We start from the raw sequence: 24,127 nt of genomic DNA on the forward strand, positions 1-24,127 counted from the left end.
AACATTAGGCTGTTATTGGAAACATGAGGCTTTTATGGTAAGTAATTGTAATGTTATTGGGCGTTTTCCTTAAATAGTCCACCGCACTCCCATATGCCGGCAGCTGATGATGCTGGAGGGAGAGGTGTGTGCGAGCACAAAAAAAAAAAAAAAAAAAAAGGAAGGTGAAGTGTTGAAGTGTTTTTATTCGGATGGGATGTAAGATGGAGAGCCGGGGCAGCCGTGGGGACCAAAGACTCCTCTCTGGCTCTTTTCCTGAGGCGAGGGGTGTGTGTCCCTGCTGCCTGGACCCTGTCCAGCTCCGAGAGCTCTTTTCCAGCTCCCTACGAGTTCCTGTGTGCTCGCAGATGGATGTGGTATTCTTCTCCTCTTCCTGCCCTCGGTCGGAGCAGGGAAGCACTTGAAGAGATGCAGAAGATAGCGGTCCCTTCGGCAGCGGAGGCGTGTTGCGGGCAGAGAGCTTGTCTTCAGCAGGAGTGAAAACGCCACCGCCTTAAGTCGGGTCTGGAATGGGCCGGTGCTCGTCCTCACGGCACAGCTCCACAAAGCCTGCGCTTGTGAAGCCCTCGTGGCCTTCAGAGATCACCAGTGCTTGGTCGTTCCTAGCAGCTCTGGAAGTAAGTATGGAGTCTTACAGGGATGCAAGACCCCTGGTCTCCCCAACTTTGAAACGCCTGCTTTGCCCTGCTGTATTCTCCCAGTGGAGTGGGGTATGCACCTTCAACAGAGAAAAACAAACTAAACCCCTAGAAATGCAAGCAAGAGTCCTGATCCACTGCTCCTTTTCCATGAATCAGCGTAATCCCAAAAGACCCAAATGCTGAGTCTTTGTCAGTGTCCCTGGGTGCGATGGTCACCGTTGTAAGACAAAGCTGTAGTCTGAAGTCCCCTCTGGTTTCTCCATAGAGCCTGGCCAGACTTCACTGCCAGACGACCGAGCACAGGAGACCACCCTCGCTCCCTCCACCGTGATGGCGGGTCGGAGCTTGCCTGCGGCTGGTAGCTCATCGGGTCGCCATCGGGGCTGTCGGCATCTTTGGGAAAGGTCAGCCCAGCCACATGCCAGTGGGTATGTACAAAGCGACCCTTTTGGCTCTTAGTGATGCGACACTGGACGCTTGTTCCCCAAACCCCAGCCAGGGGAAGCCTTTTTGCATCCTGGGAGGTGGATACGGGCATCTGAGGGGCTTGTGGCACTGCACATTGCGGAGGCATCCAGGTCAGAACAGGCAAGGCTTGGAGCTCAGCAACGATGTTGTGCTGGTATGATATTTGTCCTCTCCTGAGCACCTAAGGAAGAATAAGAGCATCCCTAGAGCTAGAACCAGCAAGAACAGCTACGGCAAGTAGGCCACCCTCGCTTGAAATAGCCCATGGGGCAGGATTAGCATCGTTTCCCCCGGGGACCATCCTAAGCATTAAGAGATCTCCCTGGCAAATTCGATATTTTTCTTTTTTCTTGTATCCAGCCTAAAAAAATATGAGATCTTTGCTCTTCACCACCCACCCTTCCCGACTCTCTCTCCTGTACAGGACTGTAAGTAACACCCCGTCACTCCTCAGGCTCGTGGCTGGTCCTGGAGTTACTCACAAGCGATGAGCCATCTCCATGCGCACACCGTCACCATACAGTTGTCCATGAAAGCCCGGCTGCCAACATCTGACAGCTATAAATAGCCCAGAGCTTGTAGGAGGCAGGAAAACACCTTTGAACTCTCCTGGAATCTGATGGAACTGGAGAGCTGCAAAGGCACAAACCATAAATATTTGGCTAAAAATATGCCTGAGCCCTGGCTGCTAGGTGGGGTGGATGGGGGAGGCTGGAGGAGGCGTAAGCTAGCAGTAGAGAGCGGGCAAGTAGCCGTGGGCCCAGACCAGTCCCATCGCAAGCTCAAATGGTGATGCCCTTTGCCAGCAGGAGGGAGCTGGGGAAGGTTTGATTTGAGACCAAGAGATGGGAGCAGAAGGGACCCCACCGCCACTTTTTGGGGCTCAGGCTGTCCAAACCTTCCTGCTGCCCATCTCTCACCTTCCTCCCCATCAGCCCACCCTCCTCCTCCTCCTCCTCCTCCTCCTCCCGTCGCCCTGGAAACCAGAGGCCAGGATGCCTCGGCCCGGGTGACAGCCCCGCAACAAAGGCGGCTTTCACGGTGCTGGCGGGACGGGGTCGTCCCCAGCGCCCCTTCCTCCCCTCTCCCCACGCACAATGCGGGGCGGCCAGTGCTGGGGGTGGCCCGAAGCCCCGGGGGATGCCCAGTGCCGGCCAGCCCCGGCAGGTCCTGGCTTCTCCCCCCTCGCTGCCTCCTCCCTTTCACGTTTCGCAGGTCAGGGGACAGGGTTCACAGGCTCCTCTCGGCGATGGGGCGAAGGTGGATTAAGGAGGGGGCAAGGGCTCATTCTTGTCCCTGTTGCAGGGTGGAGGCCGGGTCAGGCGTCCTTGAAACCCCTCACACACCCTGGTGGGTCCCCAAGTGTCATTCAGCGTGAAGGAAGTTGTCCATCAAAGCTGGGAGACTGTGGGAATACCTGCGGGCAGTTTGCAGGCCAGGAGATAGGGATCGTCTTGGGGAGCAAACTTCTAACTCTGCTGCTTTTCCCTTTTCCCTCTTCTCCCACAAATAAGCCGCACTTTCCCGGGCCCATCAGACCCAAGGAACTCCCTGGCGCAAGCCTGGAAACAATCTCCCTGCAGCAAAACTTTGCATTTGCTTGGGTAAAGCACGGGGGCTGGAGAGCGACTGCAGGGGAAAATCTGATCTGCAGATAAGGATTGGTCTGCCAGCTCTTCTTGCCTAAACCAGAAGAAAACCCGCCTCAAAGTCCCCGAAATGTCAGATATGCAGCAAGGGCAGGAGCATCATTTTGGAGGCAGAGAGACCACTGAGGCAAATAGGCTTTCCCAAAAATATGAGGCAAGAAAGAAGAAACGCTCCTCAAATACACGCAAAACCTTTCGGACACGTGCTGCTGGGCAGGAGGGTGCAGAACGCTTCAGGAAACACCCACCAGCAGGTTTGCCCCTAATTATCGCCTCTGCTTTCCCTGCGTAGAGACTGACTGATGAGGGAACGTGCTGCCCACATTTTTGCCAGCAAGGGGGCTGGGGATGAGTGGGGGGGCATCATCTCGCTGGCATAAGGCAAACGGGGATGCGGGTGACACGCTGAGGTCAGGCAGTCCCTTGATTTGAGGGTTTGCCTTAAAGCCTGGGAACTGCTGCTTCAAACTGTTGGTTTTATTCCTCATCTCTCACGTTTCCCAGGTCCTCCAGCATCACACTGGTGCTGCCCCGGCACCAGCAGAGCGGGAAGCTCCCCATCCTGTCCCGTGAGCCTGCAGAGGAGCCGGCAGCGTGGGTCAGCAGCCCTTGCCGGGCACTCCAGAGGCAGTTTCAGGGCTGCGAACACACAGGGCGGATGGGACCCTCAGGGATCCCCCCAGCACTGGGGACGGAGCATCTTCTGCCCTCTGCGCCTGGGTCCCAACCCTTTCCAGCCTGCTGGTGTACCCTACAGGCTTCTAACTCACGCCTGCTTGCTCGGCTGCAGCGGTGCAGCCCCCAGGCTCCCCCAGCCCTGGCCTTGCAGCACCCTTCCCCGGGGTGCCGCAGCCCCGCAGCCCCTTGCCGAGCCAACCCGCCTCCCCCTGCAGCCCTGTCCTGCCACCAGCAGCGTGCGGGGGCAAAAGCCAGCGACTGGTGTGGCCTCTGCAGGGGGGACATCCCCCCAGGCTGGGGTCTCACGGGATGCTCTTGGGAGCTCCTCTCCTCCCGCCGCCACCTCTGCCCTCTCCTGTCCTGCCCTGGGCCATGGTCCTTGCGTGCACAGGGCGGGCGAGGAGTGTCTTCCCCTTGGGCGGCCGTTTCTGGGAAGCGGTCGGTGTGTGACAGAGGAAGGAGCCGCGGTGGCTGCAGGCAGGGAGTGCTCCTCGTACCCACCCTCCGGCTCCTTCCTGCCTCGCGAAGCTCCGCTTTCCTGCAGCCGGCTCCAAGCTCTTCTTGGCCCCTGCCTCCCGCCCGCGGGGCCTAAAAATAACTGCCCTGCGCAGGTCTGGGGAAGAGCTTCTGGGCTGGGGTTGCAGCCCTGGGGGAAAAATGAAATACCAAAGAGACGGTCAGTGCCCTGGACAAACTGAGCCATGGCGTGCTGGGGCTGGGAGCTGCCAGGCTTTTCTGCTCCAGCCTTTGAGGGCAAGAGGTACCTTCCCACCCAGGGATGGAGTGGCCCCAGGGCTTTGGAGATGCTGGTCCCATCGGTGCGCAGCCTCCATGAGCGGAGTGCGGGCTTGGGAGGTCATGGCCACCCCAGCCGGGCAGGGCTCAGCCCCTCACAGATCACAGCCGGGCACAGCACAGGGGGATCGTGGGGTTGGCAGAGGGGATCCAGCCCTGGGAACGTCCTGGAGCCGTCTGTGCCCCGTGGGACCTCATGGGGAACCCCTGCCCTCCTCAGCCTCAGCTGCTGGATCGCAGCCCTGCCTTTGGGTGCCTGCGGGATCCGTGTGGGTACCTGCAGAGGGATGGGGAGCGGGTCCAGGAACCAAATCCACTTTCAGTCTAACGGGGTGATGAGTGTTTTGGGGGGGATTCACTGTCTGCACTAGCTCACAGCACACGGTGCCATGTGGGGCCAGGCATGGGGGTACCACCTCTCCCTCTCGCCATCCCTCCTTCCCTCCCTCCTTCCCCCGCTCCCTCTCTGTCCCCGGGAACCTCATGCCTTGTAGGAAATGGGCTATTAAATGCCGTTAATGAGCATCTCTGGCAGCGGTTTCAACAAACGGCTCTTCCCCAGCCTGCTGGATGGGAAGGGATGGGTTCAGGGGAGGGGAGGGTGAGGGGACACGTCTGGGGCTGACGAACCTCCTTCCTCCCTGCATCGATCAGCTGTCAGGCCAGTGGAGAGGCTCAGAGCATTCATTCCCCGGTGACAGCCCGGCTCCGGGGTGGGGAGGGAGAGTGTCCTGGGCTCTGCCAAGCTGGGTGGGCAAGAGGAGAAGTGGTCTCTGGCTGCTGGATGGTTTTATTCTCTTGAAACACGCCGCATGGCTATTTCTGCATGGACAGCATCGCAGCTGGCTGGTGAGGAGTGGAGGGTGCCCAGAGCATTTCTGGGGAGGGATGCAGACAAACAAGGGGTCGGTTTAGGCCGTGGATGAAGGTTTACAGGATATCTCTGCAGGTTGACCCGGGCAATATTGCCCAGGATGCAAGTTGGTGTTAGGTGGCTCCCTGGAAGATGGGAAACTGCAAAGCTTTGTGACGGAGGCCCTGCAGCCCGTGAGAGCTGCTGCCCTGCCCGCACCACCTTGGCCCCATCCCTCCCCTCCCGACAGCTGCCGGAGTCCCTCTGCTGCCATGGGGGCGCCCAAGCCACCAGGTCGCTCCGTGTTCCAGGACACAGAGCGGGAGTAAGTTCTCCTGTTCCTTCCTCCCCACCAAAATGCCACCCTTGGCTGGGCCCAGCAGTGGATCTGAAGTTAATGGCTTTCCCGAGGGGTGAAACTTGGGCCCGTCTGGGACGATGATCCAGATCCTGTTGGGAGCTCGATGGCAATTGGGGTGCTGAGGCTCTAGAAAACCCCTACTGTCCCCCCCAGGTTTGGCTGCAGGGATTTTTGTCTGCCGAGCCATGGCTTGGACCTGCAGCCCTGCCCGACCCAGCGGGCTCTGTCCATCGCATTGTGGAAAAGAAAACGTTCCAAGGCTCTTCCTTGCAGCAGCAGCCCCTTCATTTCGTTTCCCCGGGGTTTATCTGGCTGTGGAGGAGGATGCAAGCGTGCTCACACCTCCTGCTCAGGAGGAAGGCAGGTCGGACGGCGTCAGGCTGCCCCGCTCCGCGCTGGCTGGCCCAGCCGACGTGCCCGTCTTCATGCGGGCTGGTGGCCCGGGTGGATGTCGCAGGGCCCTGGCACGTCCCACGTCCTGCCCCTCCGCCGCCTGACGCAGCCCCGATCTTTATATATCCCCGGCTTCCTGTTTGTGGGGTGTGCAGGAGCCTCATCGCTCCCTCGCTCGCTCTTTTCCCTCTTGGCCGAGGGCAGGAGGGAGTCAGTGTCCTGGGAAAAGTAAAACTTGAAAGCAAAGCCGGGCTCTTCATTGTCAGGAGGCTCTTTTTTTTTTTCTTTTTTTTCTTTTTTTTTTTTTTTGATGCGTTTCCTCTGGGTCGTTTCCTTTTCATTCGAATGCGGGTTAAAAATATGTTTCCGCTGACATCATCCCGTTGTCCCTTTTCGGAAGAGAACTGGTGCTGGTCTCCGTGAACACCCCAGGGCTTTGCATTCCTCCGACGGCCATGAGAAACACGCCTGGAATGAGCGGCCGGGCCAGCGCGGGGCAGCTGGTGGGGCCGGGGGAAGGACCAGCCGGGGAGAGGGGACTCTCCGACTTCTTGTGTGGGTCGTTAATGGGGCTTCTTGGCGCTGCTCATTGCACGGGGGAAATTCAGCCTCTTTTGCTACCTGACCGGTGAGGGCAGCTTGGGAAAACTGAGCTCTCCTCTCATCCCAAGAGTGGCTCTTGTGGAGGAAGAGGATGAGAGACCGTGTGCTGCCTGAAGCTGTTGTCTCTGCTGGAGAAACCCACTGCTGCTCTGGAGCTAGTCCTTCCTATGCAGGTGCCGTGGGACAAGCAGATCCTCACAAGTGGTACACGCGTTTTGACCCCCCTGTCTCTGTCCAAGCCCCATCAGCCACGGGCTGAGAGGTTTGAGCCACAATATTGGTGGCCACAGGCTCTCTCTCTTCCAGAGGCAGCAAGCCCTGCGGGACCAGCACGTTGCTGTCTCACCCGGATCCACCCCAGGGCCTCCTTCCCAACTCTCCAGCCTCACAGGACTCCCCCTGCACACCCATGGAGTCCACGCTGCCCATGAGATCCCCTGGCAGGTTCTCCACCCATCTTCCCTGTGGTGGTGAGACGTCAGTTATCGCTCCTTGTGGAAAGGCTGGAGCTGTTGGCAGCAGGTCGATGGCTCAGAGATGTGTGGAGGGAAGAACACAAGGGCTGCTTGAAAAACCAAGACCTTTGCTGCACTCCAGCTGGAACTCCATGGGAGAGAAGCTGGAGCTGCTCCCTCTCCAGAGCCTGCTGGGGACGGGGGTGAGGCTCAAGCGTTTCTCCCTGGCTTGCCGCACACATGCTGAGAGGTCCCAGGGATGCCGGAGGAAGGGTTATGGCCAGCAGCCCCAGATATTTATACAGCTGCGGCTTCGCGCTGTTTGCTTTGTGCTGGGTGGCCCTGAACTTCCACCAAATATTTGGCGTGTGGGGCAGAGGGTCCGTGCGGCCATGGCTTGTGCTGCTGGCCTGGACGGGGAGTGAGGGAAGTAGCTGGCCTGGTCTCTGATGGCTGAAGCTGCTGAGAAAGGATTTCTCCCCGAGGTCTCGCCGTTTTCCCATCCTGATGCAAGCTTGCGGGAAATGAGAGGCCAAATGACTATTTTGGAGCTGCTGGCTCCAAAAAGGCCACTTTGTTGTGCCAATCAGCTGCAGAGCGAGCTTCAGGAGGGAAAAGCTGTCCTAAGAAAAATGCATCTGTGGAAATCGGGACGTTTCAACTACTTCCAAACGTGTTTTTAATGAGGAGAGATCTGGAGGAGTGGAACAGCTCCAGTTCAAGTGAGCCATCACTTTCTGATGAAAGCGGTTTGCTTGGGAAGCTCCTGGCTGGCCCGAGTCACACTGGGAACAGCCACGCTGGGCCTCTCCTTCACGGCCAGGTCGACGGTGCAATGCCTCCTGCCACACTCTGCCGTCGCACGGCTCCACCTCTCCAGGTGTGCCACCTTGGCTGAAAAAGGGACATCTTGCACCATTTGTTTCCTTCTCCAGATACCTCCTCCGAGAGACCACCTCATTGCTCACCTCCTCCAATGCTCCTCCCCCTTCCCCACAGGCAAATGTCAGCCTCCCCCATCCTTCCCTGCCGATTTTCTCCCCCTCAACCTTTCCCAGGCTGGCTGTCTCCTCCCTGCCATCCCCTGAGCTATGGGGCAGCTCTTCCTCGGTCTCCGATGCTTCTGGAGAGCTATGAGGTGCAGCCACCTCCCGAAGTCCCAGGCTGTGACCTGTGTGGTTCCCAAGGGGAGTTCTACACCCCGGATGGGATCTCAGCTGCCTGATGAAGCTTGAGAGCACTTGGGTGTGAAGAAATGAACCTTTGGTGCTGCGCTGCCAAAGGCATGTTCATCCCCAGTAGCTTCGAGAAGACCTGAAATCTGGGGATGGAGACATTTCTGTCAGCCTCAGAGCAGCACCCGCCTCCTGGGTGCAGAGAGCCAGGTGGTGAGAGAGGCCATGGGGCAGAGGTGGGATGTGGGCGCAGGGAGGCAGCCCGTGTGGCTGGTCCGAACGAGCCTTTTGCTGGCCACGCTGTGCCGGTTGCTTGTGCAGGGGACGTGGTGCCGCGGGGTGAATTTGAGGAGCAGGTTTGTCCGGACTCGGGGATCTGCTGGAGCTGGCACCTGGGACCTGCCCAAAGAGGCACCCGCTGACCCAGGCTGCCAAACACCCCCCAGAGACAGGGCTCCGGGACAGCCCGGTGGTTTCCAGCCAGGAACGACAAATAGGGCAATTGCTCCATCTTGTGACCCAACCTGCAAATGCAGCAGGACCGTCGGGAATGACTGTGGGAATTGACGCCGAGGCTGCTCCTCTCCAAGGCGGATCCACCGGGCGCTGCGGGGGCCGTCGCCCAGGCCATGGGCTGGTGCAGGGCCGTGAGCCAGCACCAAACTCTGTTTTTCTTGGGTCTGCGTTACACCGGATCCAGTTCCTGATCTGTCACACCTTACCGTAGAAACCACTGAAAAATCTTGTAGGACGGCACCTCTGCAAGCCTGAGGGCCACCACCCTCTGGCTGGAGTTGTCCTCGTAGCAGCTTTGGGCCACTGACCTTTGGCAGGGCACCTCTGGGAGCCTGGCTCCGTCCTCTCTGCGGTGCCCCGTTAGGCGGCCGAAGGCAGCAGTTGGATTCCCCCTCTGGGCTTCTTTTCTCCGGGATAAGAAGCCCTGTTTCCTCACAGCATCTCCTTGTACACCATCTGCTTCGCCACCCGCCTCCCCCCCGACTTTCTGGGTGGCCCTGCAAATGCCAGTAGCCTCAGGAGAAGGAGAGAGGGAGGGAGAGATGAACAACTGGGGCAACTGGTGGTTCTGGGAGCAGTTTGGGCTTGTGTTGAGACAGGGTGGCGTGTGGCCAGAGCCCACGAGTGGGGGTCCCAGCCAAGGCATGCCCAGTGCCAGCTGGTGTGCTGGCTGGGGACTCGGGTGCCCCGATGACAGCCGGTGAGTAGGGACAGGAGGAGAGAAAGTGCAGAGGAACCAGAGAGGGGGAGGCTGGGTGCAGACCTCGCCAAGGGCCGGGATGAGGAGGAAATGCATTGCCACTGCAACGGACGCGCAGAGCGGAGGCGTGAAACTGATTTTTGTACTCCCTGAGAACTGAGTCCCATCTGGACAAGCTAAGGCTCTGGGATGCAGACGTGAGGGCTGGTGCCTCCTTCGGCCACATCTTCCCTGTGTCCTGGACTGTTAATTTGTAGCTGGGGTTTGGCAGCGTTGGAGATGATCAGCATGCAGCTCTGCAGGAGATCACACTCTGCTGCTCTCTAGCAGCTGGCTCCTCCGATTCCTCTGATTTCCTCTGGTTCCTGGCACGCGTTTGGCACTTTTGGGCTGCTAATGGCGTTTTGTGTTTAATGACCTCAGCATCCTCTCACCGGAGCCCTAGAAGTTTGTGAGAGTGAAGAAGCCGGTGGCTCGCTCGTGAGGGGGGTGTTTGCGCTGAAAGGCCCCATGGAGGAGAGGTCCCCAGACCAGCGCCGCTCTCAGGCTGCTGCTCGCATGAAACCCAGCCTTGCCTTGGCTGACCCGAACGAGATTCCTGCCGTTAGATTGCCCCCGCGTCCCTACGGGCTTGTGACCCCCCAGCTGCTGTGTCTCTGACCCATGTTCCCTGCCCGCCCGGTTCTGCAGCCCGCCTGAGTGGGTGGCTCTGTCTGGACCAGGTGATTTGGGATGATTTTCTCCACCCCTGTCCCACAGGGGTGCAGAAGCCGTGGCACTGCAGCTGGGAATGCAGTAAATTTAGGGCACCGGAGCTGGTGAGGGGTCTGGAGCACAAGTCTGGTGAGGGGCGGCTGAGGGAGCTGGGGGTGTTCAGCCTGGAGAAGAGGAGGCTGAGGGGAGACCTTCTCGCTCTCTACAGCTCCCTGAAAGGAGGGGGTGGCCAGGGGGAGTCGGGCTCTTCTCCCAGGGAACAGGCCATGGGACAAGAGGAAACGGCCTCAAGTTGCGCCAGGGGAGGTTTAGGATGGACATTAGGAAAAACGTCTTCACCAGAAGGTTTATCAAGCATTGGCCCAGGCTGCCCAGGGCAGTGGTGGAGTCGCCATCCCTGGAGGTGTCTAAAAGCCAGGCAGACGTGGTGCTGGGGGACATGGGCTAGTGCTGGGTTTGTCAGTGTTGGGTTGGTGGTTGGATTCAATGATCTGAAAAGTCCCTTCCAACCTGGGCAATTCTATGATTCTATGATTCTAAATTCCATCTTGCTCTCCAAAAACCCTCCCCACCTGCTTTGGTGGCTTTCTGTCCTTCTTCTCCCCAGAATGGCCAGCCTTTCCTTGTCTCGGGAGGGTTCAATACACCCATCACTGCCCCAAACCCATCTCTCCATGGATGCTGTCCATGCACGCCTCAGCACGAAGCGCCTCTGGAGGTGTCGGAGCCTGGCAGCTCCGATAAACCAGGGATGCCCCAGCGTCTCCCTTTAAGACTCCCTCCAATATCTCCTTCCTCCCCCCAGTGAGAAATGATGACGTGGAAGAGGCAATTACTGGGCACCGACTGCATCTCTCTGTCTCCGGGGCTGGGGAAGAACTTGACCGACAATGAGCCTCCTCGGCTCCGTTTTAGGGCTGCTCCTTAATGGGAAAGCAGAAAAAAAAAAGAAAAAAGAAAAAAAAAAGGCTGAGAGAAGCCCGAGAGCTCTGCAGGAGAACCAGCAGCAATCTGTTGTGCTATAGATCGCGCAGTTCCCCCTCTGAACATAAAAACAAAAATTAAAACCATTTACGAGAAAAGTCACTTCCTGGTAATTTATAGCCCTTGGCTGCGGAGGAGATGAGGCTGCGGCACCGGGGGATGCTGCTCTCTCCACCTTTCCTCCTCCCTGTAATATTTTAATTTGGGAAAGGCGCCTGTTCAGATCAGTCCCCAAATTCCCATCGCTCACACTCTTCAGAGGAAACCTTCCCGCTGGAAGAGTTTGCACGAGTAACTCAGAAGTCATTGGAATGGCTTGGGCTTGCTGCAAGGGCTCTTGCTTGCTTCGGCAGCGGGGAAAGGCTTGAATGAAATCTGCTCCGGATTCCCCGGAATGGCGTGTGAGTCTCCTTCCAGGCTGCCGGCGCTCCTTTGGTGGCTCAGGGTGGATGACCCCCAGCGTGAGAGGCTGTCGCCTATTTACTGGTGGGTCTCCAGTTGGAGACTGGGGACATCTCTGGCAGAAAAGCAGATATTAAGGAATATTAAGGAAAACGGCTTTACTCTGCCCCTCTCTGCGTGTCCGGGTCTGTTGTGCTGCCACCCAGGGCGTCTTCTGGAAAACCTGACCCTCATTTTTGTTTTTTTTTTTTTGATAAATTGCCCGGTGCAAGGGTGGGGAAGAGGCACCAAATATCATGAGGACCTTTTGCGGAGTCACAGGATAGTATTTCTCTTAGCTTCATGGATAAAGCGCCAGTTTGGGGCTTCGGACATCTGGCCTCAGCCCTGTCCCAAACGTCCTGCATGGCGTTACCCGTCCCCGAGCCCCGGGTGCCGCTGCTGTGACACGCGAGGAGTTGTGCTGCCTTTGGTGGGGCTGCTCCGTGCCACAGGAGAGCCGGAGTGGAGATAACCCTTCCTCCTCCCCCCGGACCGTTCTGGGGGCTGGGGAGCACTGGTGGCTACGGAGTTAGTCCAGACAGCCCAGAAAGATGCAAAGTTCAAAAGCAGCCGTTGGAACTTCAGGGTTGTCCGTAGGTTAACTTTTTTTTTTCTTTTTTTTTTTTTTTTTTTTTAAAGGAAAGTGCAAATGTGTTTTCTCCTAGGAAGTATGGCCGCCTGCCGGACCGAGTGCCGAAGCCGTCACCCCCAGCAGTGACGGGCGTCCCGTGGGACAGTGCGGCGGAGAGGCAGCAAAGCAGAAAACCCCGAGCTGTCACGGTGCGGGGGAAGGTGGCATGCCTCATGCATCACAGTCCGGGATGTCACTGGCCTCATTGAGATAAATGGGGAGGTGGCCCCAGGAGAACCTGGAAGTCAGTTCCGTTTAGCAGCTCACAGGAGCCGGCCTGAGACGGGTCATCAGGAGACAAATCGCCCCTCGGTGGTCGCGGCTCATCTCCTCCTGGCAGGGAGAACCTGTGCCCCCCCGTAAGCTGGCAGTGCAGACGGGGAGGGGACTCGGGCTGTCCTTGCAGGCAGACACGTGAGCCTGGTGGTTCTGTGCCGGAGTGGCAGAGCGTGTGCTTGGGGACAGCCATGGGTCACAGGAGTGAGGATGGAGACGTGTCATGACCAGGAGATCACACACGCATGAGCTGTGACATGAGGTGACATGGGAGGGCATCCTCGAAGGGGTTTGCTAAGGGCATGGCAGGGAGAGGGTCACCTGGCTCTGCTCAGCTCCAGGAAGACCCTCTGAATGTGCCCTCTGGACACTTTGTGGAACTCTCAGGCTTCAAGATATGGGAGGTGTCTAAAGTGTTCATGCATCAGCATAAAAATCAAGACAGACCAGGGAAAGACGATGGGCAGGGTGCAAGGGCCAGGCGTGCGGTGCTCCGAATGGACGATACATCAGCTGCTGCTCAGCACAACGGGTGTGCAGGGAGGGAGAGGACATGTCAAGGCATAAAGGGAACGCAACGAAGAAGAATGGGGCTTTTAATTTAAAACGAAATGCCCAGGGAAACCTCCTGACAGAGAGATGTGTCAGGCCACGGAAGATTACCCAGGGAAGTGCTGGAGGTCCCATGGGGGAGACTCGAAAGCAGATTAGAGAAAAACGCTCTGGTCGCGGTGAGGCGTCCAGCACGGCCGGGAGCAGGGCGAGGGAGGGAGCTTGGCCCCTTCCAGCCTCGGTCACTGCCGGTTGCCTCCAGCTGGGAGTGGGGTTTCCATTTGAGCAGTTTAATCACTATTTTCAGTTGAGAAAGGCCAGTCTCTTTCATCTTTGGACTGAGCGTAGAGATTCTCCACTTCACAGAGAAACTCACGAGCTGCCCGTCCCCCACGGAGGTCGTTCCTTGGATGTGACGGAGAGAAAGTCCAGCCCGGTGGAGGATCCCCAGGGAAAGGGAGGTGTCACTTCCCTGAGCCCCGGGGAACGGATCCATCCGGATCCTGCCAATGTGTGGACCCGGGCTGCGTTTAAGACCCACATTTCTATGTGCCTCCTTTGATTCGACTAATTGGCCAGCGAGCTGCAGGGAGACCCAAGTGCCGTGTTAAAAGGATGAGATGAAATAAGAGCGCAGAATAAATCATGAGCCAATTTCCAGCATTTTCTTGGCTGAAATGGAATGGCTAATCATTTTGATGGCAGAATTAACATAATTACTCTACCCACTGGCCCAGGCCGGGCTGAGCAGTGAGAAAAACAGGCTGCTCTTTCAAAGGGAGATGTTTATGGAAGTGATTGAGTGAGTCGTGGGACTCGGATCTGGGCAGAGACTGGCTTGGTCACGGGTAGCCACGACTGCCGTGCCGGACCCGAGCGTCCCGTTCCCTCCCTGCAGCTGCTGCCTCTTAGGCGGAGGCACACGCGCAGGAATTCCCGTTCAGTATTTCCGCCTTTCACGCACAAGATTCAGGGAGTGATGGCTGAAACCAAGAGGGATTTGAAAAAGAAGAAAAGAAAAAAAAATTTTTGAAAAAGAAGAAAACCAGAAGAAAGTTGGCAAGGTTGTGTTGCCCTGGTTGGGGCAGCAGGAGCTCAGACCTTTGCTTACACCCCCAACAGCTGAAGAAATCAAACCCAGGAAACTTCCTTGAAGGACCCAATCTTACAAGCTACTTTGCACCTACATCTCCTGCTTTCAGAGATGTTTAACTTGATTTTACTGCAAGCAGGTGCTGTCTTCCTATTCCTCTCTTTTCTGAGGTCACGCTCCTTTTTTTCTGTACTTTTATGTAAAACCATCACAGACCCCATAAAGCCAATATAGCAATTATCATGACTTTTAGAAAATAGGGTGTTTGTGGGACTTTTGACTTACCTGAATTGGGAAGGCTTGTCTTGCATGAGACTTCTGTTTTTAATTAGGCTCCATCTTGAGATCAGCAGCTAAAAATTCGACAGCAATAGATCTCACACCTCTTCTGCTTTGGGTTGGATGCTTTCTAATGAAATCTTAATCTGCATCTTGCGTCTTTCCAGATCTCCCATTTGAGGGTCTGTCTCCTGTAACCAAGCAAACTGGGTAAGAGCCTTACAGAGCTGTAAACTGCTTTAGCTCAGGCAGTAGAAGAACAAGTGAACAGATGCAGGGACTCCTGGTTTCACCTCCATCCCAACAAGAGATGTCAGGACATTTTTCGTGATGGTTTCAAGCCCTTCTGCTGCTTGTTTCCTTGCTACACTAAGACTAAGGCAGCGAAGCTGTAGTTAACTTGGCTTCTTGACTCTATAGCCTTGATGCTGAACTACAGTCTTAGGGCTGAGAATGTCCCTGCCCCCTTAGGAGCATTTGGGGGTTCTGGAAAAGCTCCTGAGATGCTAGGAATTGGTCCAGCCAAGCCATGAGGTCCTGTGCAGCCCCGAGTTTCTCTGATCCTACTGTTAACGTTTGAAAGAAATTCTCATATTGCTCGGGAAAAAAAAAATTTGATCAGCAAAGCAGAAACCTTTTAATGACAATGTGAGTTAATGTAGCAACAGAGCCTCCAGCCACCCGAGCTTCCTATGAGGTTATCGATTGTACAACAACACTTGTATATTGTGTTAACATCACTCATAAGGAGGACAATCCTTGTTTACTTGTTTTGTTAACATTGGAAGACTCCAGGGCCTTCCCACACACATTCATTTGCATGTTTCTTCCAATGAAAAGTAATAAAATATTAATATCATTCAAGGAAAGGGGGGAAAGAAAGAGGCCTTGGACCGCTCCTCTGATTGAACGAGTGGGTGAGCTGCGTGTTCTCCAGCAGCAGAGCGAGGGAGGATGGAGGGTAGAGGGTGCACACGGATTTCAACCCAGTCACCTGGCCCTCATCAGTGTGACCGCTGTAAAGACTTATTTTAACACCTGGCCGTCATGAACGTGGCTGCAGCAACGACTTGCAGAGCATCCTGCAGCATCTCAACCACGGCCTGGACAACACAGCGTGATGTTCTGCAAAGGTTCCCCTTGCCTGAGCCACGCGTCAAGACTGTGGCTGTCAGAGGTGGAAGGAAACACCTGAAAACGTGTCTTTGGGGCCCTTTTTGGTCCCTGATGATTTCTCCTCCTTCTCTCTCATGCGGTTTCCCACCCAGAATGAATGGAATGGACCAATTTTGCACCACGCAGCAAGGCATCAGCTCGTGCCCGTGCCCACTGGCCTCAAGTTGTGCCAGGGGAGGTTTAGGCTGGATATTAGTAAAAATTTTTACACTGAAAGGGTTATTAAGCATTGGACCAGGCTGCCCAGGGAAATGGTTGAGTCACCATCCCTGGAGGGATTTAAAAGATGGGTAGACACAGTGCTTAGAGATATGGTTTAGTGATGGGTTTTGTCAGCGTTAGGTTGAAGGTTGGACTCGATGATCTGAAAGGTCCCTTCCAACCCGGGCAATTCTGTGATTCGGTGATTCTGTGCTTATCACAGGGCTCCATGGGGTCATGATCTCTCGGTGCCAACGCGCAGGGCCCTGGCTGGCCACGCTGCCGCTGCCATGGGCCACCTGCTTCTATTTCCTTGGTGAGGAGCAGAAACACCCTGGACTCCAGGAGCTGAAGTCATGGGCTAATCAGGATGTATAGCCAGCCACCGAGGCCATGTATATTTAATGAGCCCTGTTAAAGGATTTTTAGAAGTGCTCTCCCCATGGACACGACGATGACTTCTTTGTTTATAGTTTTTCCCCCCTTTCCTGTTGCCACTAATCACTAACTCTCTGCTCCTTAATGGCACCTTTGGGGAGCGCTGGGGATGGATGATTTATTTATTTATTTACTTGCTCCAGACTGGAGCAAAGCATCCTCCCTCCCTGCCACCGCCACGGGCGGTCGCAGGTCTCAAGGTCCATCTACACAGGAGCCTTGTCCGGGGCAGTGACTCCAGGCTGTGGTGGGCCGACAGAAGTAGGGTCTGGATCCATCCCATCCCTGGCTGACAGCCGGGAAAGGCTGACGTGATGAGCAGAGAGGAAGAGGAGGGGAGGAAGGATTGGAAGGTGGCTGAAGGAAAACAGGCTCCTTCCTCCTGGGCACCTGGGCTGGGAGGTGAGCGCAGTGGAGAGCTGCCTGGTGGCCCCAAAACACGGGCAGATGCTTAAAGTTTATATTTGGTGCCTGTGAGATGGCACTATAAATCTAAGCACTGCCGGTGCAGCAGAATTGGTCCATCAGCCGCCTCTCACCCTGCCTGCGCCTGCCCGTCAGTTGGGTACCCAGCCCCGCTCTCCTGGGGTTTGGGAGCCTTCCTCTGGGACCCTGACACCTGCCTCCTCCTCCTCCTGCCTCCCATCGCTGAAGAGGTCCAAGCCCTGTCCCCTCTCGCGGGCAGTGGGCTCCATCTCCAGGAAACTCCCCCTTCTCCGCACATCACGAGGGTCGGACTCTCTGCATCTCTTCCCAGGGCCCTTCTCCTTCTTCGGGGCTTTGCCAGAGAGAGGAAGGAGCAGCCGGGTCCAGGGGGACCCCGGGGGAGGAGCGAGCGGCTCGTAATGTTAATGTTAATGTTAATGTAATGTCTTGTTTCGCTCAGCCGGCCTCTTGTTGATGTGACCTACTTTGCCAGAGACAGACCCAGGCACTTAGTGCTGCCTGCGTGTGAGCGTGGCGGCTCACGGCCCCCTGACCACATCCTTCTCTCTGCCGAGGTTCCCTCCGAGCCCAGGGAACCACGCGCTGTCCATCACCTGGGTGCAATCCACTCGGGTTATGCTTCGAAGCTCTGAGCTTCCGTATGACACAAACCCAAGGGGATCCATCGTCCTCAAGCCTCCCAGGAAGCTCACGGGAAGCTGCTGACCGTGTCCCAGTGCAGAGATTGCTGTAACCTGAGGTGGGGACCCCATCAGTGCCCCTGCCGGGGGTTGGAAGACCTCCCTGCTGGGTATCCTAAGGCTCCTCCTCTGAGCTGAAAGTCCCAGGGAGAGTTTTCCTTAATCCTGAAACTAAAACTTTGGGGAAAAGCTGGAATTCAAAGACTTGAAGTGCGGTTTTGCTTTATCCCAAATCAGGCTGGGAAGAGAGACCGGGGAGCATTCGGAGTTGTGCAGCTCTCGGGTAGCGCTGGCTATCCTCGGTTAATTTAGAAGGGTGCGTTGTGTCATCTCAGCTCACCCGCGGGCAGCAGGAGGAAGAAGGGAGGCTCCCTGGCTTTTGGGAGTCAATATTTTTGATCCGTCTCTGAGTATTCCTCTTGGGCTGGCATTCCTTTGCTACAGCCGCCAGACCTGAGGACAGGGCACCTAAGAACCAGAGGCAGGGACGCATCCTGCACAGGGTGGAGGAGCCAGGGCACACCTCAGTTCTTGGCCCGAAGACCCAGGTGACAGCCCTGATGCCCTTGGTGACCCTAGACGAATACTCGTTTGTGATATTTATCTTGCTGGCCCTCTTCTGAAGTGGCTGAAAGTATCTTCTGTCTCACACAACCTTGAACACTGCCAGTTGGAATTGGTTCTAGGGGAAAAATTGCCTTTTTAAAAAAATTTAGAATTTTTTTTTTTTGAAGACGGAAGACAGAAAACCCTGTCTGCTTTCGGAGGGAAGTGTTACATCTTTAATTTCGTGAAGAAGAGCCGAGAGCTGAAACCTGCTGATGCAGGTTCCCAGGCTTCTACCCCCGGCACAGTGCCCCAGCGCCACGCAGCGTCTTCCGTCTCGCCAGGTCACAGGTGCCAATTTGCTCAGGAAGGCTGGGGGTCTGGACCTCCCCCTGGCCCCCTGCTGCCGCTGCCCAGCCGACGGCAGCCTCCCCCGGCCTCGTGTAATGTAATGCAATTAGAGAGAAGCGGAGCCGGCCCCGGCCCCGCGCTCTGCCCAGCTGGGGCTGCTGCGCGTCGGGGCTGCTGGGGCTGCTGAGCGGCAGAAAACTCTCCTTCCTCCCCGCATTAATTTGCACTTGGTTCTTGCTGCTGGCTCTTCCTCCAAGCCAACCGGGAGTGCTTTTTAATTGACTGGAGGGAGCCAGCTGGGCTGATGAAGGGCTCTCCAGAGCCCAAGCCTTTTGCCTCCGTAGTGTTCTCAGCCACCGGTGGGTAGGGCAGCAGGAAACTAAGATGGGGAATTGAGTTGGCTCTTCTCTGTGAATGCTCCCAGGCCTCTGTGGTTGGAAACTGGTTTTCCAGCCCACGTCTTCGTCCCTCTAACTGGAAGGCGATCCCTCTTTCCTGTGAGAGATGTCACAAGGCAACCAGTTACTATTCCCAGACGTCCTGCTCCTTCCCGGTATGCTGTACTTTGACAGGGAGCTGTGGTCAGCCCAGGACAACCTCTTACCATCAGCTGAGCCAGGTGTGACCCTGGTGGCACTGAAGCAGAGGACTGAGGAGGATTACCCCGATTACTCGGTTCTGGTGAACCCCACCCTGCAGTGCTGCCTCCAGCCCTGGGGCACCAACAGCAGAAGGACACGGAGCTGTTGGAGCGGGGCCGGAGGAGGCCCCGGAGCTGCTGGGAGGGCTGGAGCCCCTCTGCTGTGGGGACAGGCTGAGAGAGCTGGGGGGGTTCAGCCTGGAGAAGAGAAGGCTCCGCGGAGACCTTCCAGCCCCTGCCAGTCCCTAAAGGGGCTCCAGGAAAGCTGGGGAGGGACTCTGGAGCAGGGAGGGGAGCCATGGGACGAGGGGGAAGGGTTTTCCACTGAAAGAGGGGAGACTGAGACGAGATATTGGGAAGAAACTCTTTGCTGTGAGGGGGGTGAGCCCCTGGGCCAGGGTGCCCAGAGAAGCTGTGGCTGCCCCATCCCTGGAGGGGTTCAAGGCCAGGTTGGACGGGGCTTGGAGCAACCTGGGCTGGTGGGAGGTGTCCCTGCCCAGGGCAGGGGGTTGGAATGAGATGATCTTTAAGGTCCCTTCCCACCCAAATCGTTCTATGATCCTTTCTGTGCTCCTAAACTCGCACAAGACCATTGCAACTTGCAAAGAATAAAGGCAAGAAGCATCCAAAACCTGGCCAGGAATTCCATGTGTGTTCAACCCCCCAGGCTGCATTCCCAGCCCAAGGAGCCTGGAGAAATGGCCACACCTGAGCCCTGACTCCCGGGGCCCTGCCCGCTTCTGCCTGCGCCTGCGCGCGTCCGCGCACGCGTGCCATGCACGGAAAGTTCTGCAGCAATGCTAATGGCACGGAGAAAAGCCATTAAAGGAGGAAGAGTTGAGGTTACAATATTGTGCTGAAAAGTTTATTGCTGCCTGCAGAGACATCAGGTCTGTACTTCCAGGATTACTCAGTGCTTAATGCCGAGCGCCGGCACATTAGTTTTGCCGGGAAGCCCATTTGGGGTTCTTCCAAAACGGAAAAATTAAAGGGCTTCCCTAATAAATGTGCTCTCCAAAAAAAAAAAAAAAGAAAAAAGAAAAAAAGGCTCCAAACCCAGCTCAGGAACCCAAATCGAAGCAGCCAACGTGGGAGAAGGGCAGCACCGCGGAGCCCTGCGGGGAGTCCTGCTGTCTGAGCCGCGGGTGGAGCAGCGTTTGCAGCTGGCAGCTGCGGGAAGAAGGAACACTCGTACCTGCTCCCTTCCCCCGTTAGGGCCCCCCGAGACTCGGCTACATAGAGATAAAATGCAAATTTACACAAGACTTTGGGTGCACAGCAGGTAGATTCGCTTGGGCAATTCTTCCTGTTTCACAATAAAAAGGAAACAGCTCCAAAGAGGCTTGCTCAGAGCCTTGCTCTCCGTCTATTCTCTGCCCACAAGAGTGAGAAGCCAGGTCTTTCGACTCCCAGTCTCACATCCAGGCTGTTGGGCCACTCTTTTCCCAGCATTTAGCGTACGTCTGGGAAGACAATCAGTGACCGAAATAGATGCAGGCTGGGCGGTGTGGCAGCCGCGCTCTGGGGGAGCGGCAGTGCCGCAGCCCTCGGGCAGGTGCTCCGGCGCTTCTTGCTCCTGCCCTGGCACCTCACTCCGATCTGAAATCAATGAGAGTAAGGTGCCAAGATGCAAGTTAGACTCTGCGTCTCTTTGCAACCAGTAGATACTATAACTTCGCATAGGCACTGCCTGGAAACCGAGTGGCGCGCGGACCAGCAGTTTTGTGCTGTTCTCAGTAGGTCCTTAAACTGCCCCTGCCAACGGAGAAGCCCTGAGACCCTGCTTTGGGTGGGTTAGGGGTGGTTTGTCTGCTCTTGCCTTCTCCAAGAGAAGGCGGTGGGTGTGCAGGGATGTACGTGTGTTCCCAGGCGGGGGTTCGGTTTGGTTGGCCGTGCCGGCGTGTGCCGGGGAACGGGTCCTGCTTGCCTTGGGAGGGGAAGGTGGGAGCTCTGCAACAGCCCCAGGGAGATTTATTCAGCGATGTTGGATCACTCACCAAGAAACGTCATCTGCACGGGGGAGTTTTCTCTTCACGGCGTCTTAAGAAGGGAGTTAATGCCGGGCCATGTGGTGGAGCACCCTGTAAGACCTGACGTGGCAGGTCGGCGGGATGGTAGGTGCCGGTATGTGCTGCCGGTAGCCGCGGGGCGGGGAGGACGGCCGCAGCCCGGCTGTGCGCTGCACTGCAGCTGTTGTTGGCCTGGGTTAAGCAGTGCTGACGCTCAGGCTTAAGAAAGAAGCTCGAGGCTGTTCTTGTTTTGCAGTCAGGTCACGAGATATCCAGAGAATTCTCTCCCTTGCTTTCCATTCCATTTCAACCTATCGTTTTTTTTTTTTCCTCCAAATAAAACCCATGGCCCTTGTTTCTGCTGCAACCCCTCTTTAGCAAGTCAATGCCAAGAAGGGGATTTGCAGATATGCCACCACCAGCTGTTGCCAGCCCACCTTTCCAGTGCTCTGGAGAGCTAGCAGGATATTTCTCATGTCTCTGTACTTGAGGAAAAGCAATCAGTGTAATGCAGACTTATTGCTTGAGAGTGCTTTGGCCACACGTGTGCAGCACAGTGGCCCGTGGCCTCAGTGAGATGCCTCAGACTCGTTGGGCTTCCCTTGCAGAAGGTGTTTGTCTCCCACGGTGCTTTCACTCCCTGGCGATGTCTCCCCTGCTTGCCCTCCTGTCTCACAAGGCAGCATTCAAACTGGAAGAGGGGAGATTTCAGTGAGATATTGGGAAGAAATTTTTCACTCTGAGGGTGGTGAGCCCCTGGCCCAGGTTGCCCAGAGAAGCTGTGGCTGCCCCATCCCTGGAGGGGTTCAAGGCCAGGTTGGCCGGGGCTTGGAGCAACCTGGGCTGGTGGGAGGTGTCCCTGCCCAGGGCAGGGGGTGCCACTGGGTGGGTTTAAGGTCCCTTCCAACATAAACCATTCTGCGATGCTATGATTTTATGCTCCTGGTGGGGGTGGCACAGGAGGCATGGTCCTGTCCTGGTCTTCAGTGGATCCCCTGGGAAACTGCTGCATCCTAGTCCTTCTGCAAGCCCTGTGTTCTCCCACCTCCCAGCATGGCTCCTCCAAGGCTTGCTGGGTTTCACCCATCGCTCTTCCGAAGGGCTTGTAGGGAGGACATGCTTGCTCACCCCTTCAGGCTGCTTGTTCCAGACCTCTCCATCCATCCCCACTAACAGACAGAAGCAGACATTGTTTTGGTGAGCTGTAGAAGCTGAGTGTGATCTATTTGAGGTCATGCACCCACTGAGCTATATTCTTCAACCTGCTGTCCTGATCGGTTGGTGGTCTCATACATTTATTGGAGATTGCACATACTCTGAAAGGTTTTGTGGTCTCCAGAACCAGAGAACCAGATGTGGGAACCAGATGTCTGCTCTCCTTTCTCATAACCATCTGGCCATTCCTGAGGCTAGATCCTCATCCGATACCCGGGGAGCTCCAGCTGTCTGCAGCAAGGAGGAATTGGTCCTTCTGGCTCAGTTTTGGGTACAATTCCTGTGCCAGGGACATTGTCTGCAGTGGGACTGGAAAGATTACACGACAGCTAAGCTAAGTGCGAGGATACTTTGGGAAGAGCAAGGAAAAGCAAAGGAAGAAGAAGAGAAAGAGAAGAAGCAGAGGGAAGGAAAGCCGAACCAGCAGCGAGGCACTGAGTGCTCTCCAGTGCAGAGACGGCGGGTGGCCAGTGGGACAATGCGGATTTGCATCACTTGGGCCAGCTCCACTGCTCAGAGGTCCCTTGGACTGCTGCTCAGAGTTCGTGCCTGAGACCGCGCAGGACGCCCCATCCCCCTGGGGTGGCCCGTGGCGGGGCGGATGGAGCTCAGCGCCGCCACTCACCTGCAGAGCCGCCCACCAGTCTCCTGTCTGAAAGAAAGGGGTTCAGAACTTCCCCCGACATCTGCTCCCTTGGCTTCCCTCCTGTTCACCCTGTCCTGATATACAAGGCACCCCCAAACTCGCCCCAGACGTCTTCTGAAGGCACCAGCCCTAGGTAAACCTCCTTCCGCATGGGAAGAGCTCGCATTCAGAGCCAGGCGTAGCAGGGTGGACGCTCACCTCAAGCTGGCTCTGAGCCCTTCCAGGAGCTGTATTCAGCTTCAGTAGATGAAACTAGAAGAGAGAAACCAGCTGTGCCCAAACTTAGTAGAAACGAGGTGGCAGGAGAGGATGGGTTGGTAAGAGAGCAGGTTACGGGGAAGCAATGGAGCCTGGGGAGGGGGAAGAAGAGTATTTTAACCTCAGGGAGCTGTGAATTTCCTTGCAAAACCAAACCATTTTGGAAAGTCAGTAAGTCCAAGCTTCTCTCTCCCGGAGTCTGGGTGCTCTGCCCACCGAGGGATCTCGAAGCCCATCTGTGTCTCCCTCTTTAGTGCCTGAGGTTACATTATTCTCCATTTACAAACCCTGCCGGGGAGCGCCGGGAGAGCAGACACTTGCACTCCCCTAGGCAGGGGCCTGGCACACAAACCCATCTGCGTGGGGGCAACGCCAGCTTCTCTCCTCGCCACAAATCCCTCTCCTGCCTTCCCAGGAGAGCAGCTCGGTTCACTCTCTGAGCCGCTTTGGGCGGTAGGTTCATTAGTGCGCATTAGACAGGTCTCTTCCAGAGCTCACAGCGTGAGGCAAGGAGTCGTGAGCCCTGGGGAACACATTCCGGCTTCTCCGCGCTTTCCCTCTCTGCAGCTCCTTCCCCAGGCCTCAGTTTCCCTGCGCAAAACAGAGGTGTCTGACCTCAGTGCCCCCGGCTGCTGTTAAATCCATGACTCCTTGTCCTGCCCACCAAGGGCTGTTGCCTCTCTCCTTGCAGGAACACCTTGCTTGTTGAAGCAGATTAACGTGTCTCCTCTCTGCTCTTGTCCTTTTTTTGCCATTGACGTTTTTTTCTAGATCTTTTACCTTTACCACTGGACTTTTTCCAGTTTCTATTTCCTGCTAGAGACAACCCTGTTTCTACATCCTAGAGTGGTGGTTCGTCAAGGCTGGTGGCAGCTACGGGCAGAGCCAGACAGCGAGAAGGGAGGGAAGGTCAGTATCTTTGTTTATTAGGCTATATACAGCCCAGGGAGGGGCTATCATCTTTGATAGCCCCGTGACTGCTGTGAGGAGTTGTTGTGATGGAGCTTATGGGTCAGGAGGTGGAGTTAAATTCAGCTGTGAGAAATGGGAGCGAACAGGGACCTTAAAGAGAAGGTCCAGCAGAGGCCCCAGCGCTGGCAGCCAGGGGTGTGGGGACAGTGCACATGAGCTGTGGGTCGGGGACCCCTTCTCCTTTTTGCCCTCCACGGGAAACCTTTTGAGAACTAGTGCTGAGCACTTGCTCCACTTCTTGGGCAGGTGATGTGGTTTTAGGACCCGAGATAGTTAGAGATAGTGCAG

The 24,127-nt window shown here is 56.3% G+C and overlaps 1 protein-coding gene across 1 annotated transcript; it reads left to right on the forward strand.

The window, feature by feature from the left end:
* Positions 1–924: 924 nt before the first annotated feature.
* LOC134520810 (uncharacterized) lies at positions 925–4,249 on the forward strand. The gene is made up of 3 exons (XM_063346638.1): positions 925–1,069; positions 2,624–3,012; positions 3,263–4,249. The coding sequence occupies exons 2-3, from the start codon at positions 2,829–2,831 to the stop codon at positions 4,132–4,134; spliced, it is 1,056 nt and encodes a 351-aa protein (XP_063202708.1). The 5' UTR covers positions 925–1,069; positions 2,624–2,828; the 3' UTR covers positions 4,135–4,249.
* The last annotated feature ends 19,878 nt before the right edge of the window (positions 4,250–24,127 follow it).

The sequence above is a fragment of the Chroicocephalus ridibundus genome, chromosome 9 (genome assembly GCF_963924245.1).
Source record: "Chroicocephalus ridibundus chromosome 9, bChrRid1.1, whole genome shotgun sequence".
Lineage (NCBI taxonomy): Eukaryota > Metazoa > Chordata > Aves > Charadriiformes > Laridae > Chroicocephalus > Chroicocephalus ridibundus.

Coding starts and splice junctions, on each gene's coding strand:
- LOC134520810 (XM_063346638.1), top strand. CDS start 2,829: ATGTCAGATATGCAGCAAGGGCAGGAGCATCATTTTGGAGGCAGAGAG. Junction 3,013..3,262: donor CAGGAAACACCCACCAGCAG/GTTTGCCCCTAA, acceptor CACGTTTCCCAG/GTCCTCCAGCATCACACTGG.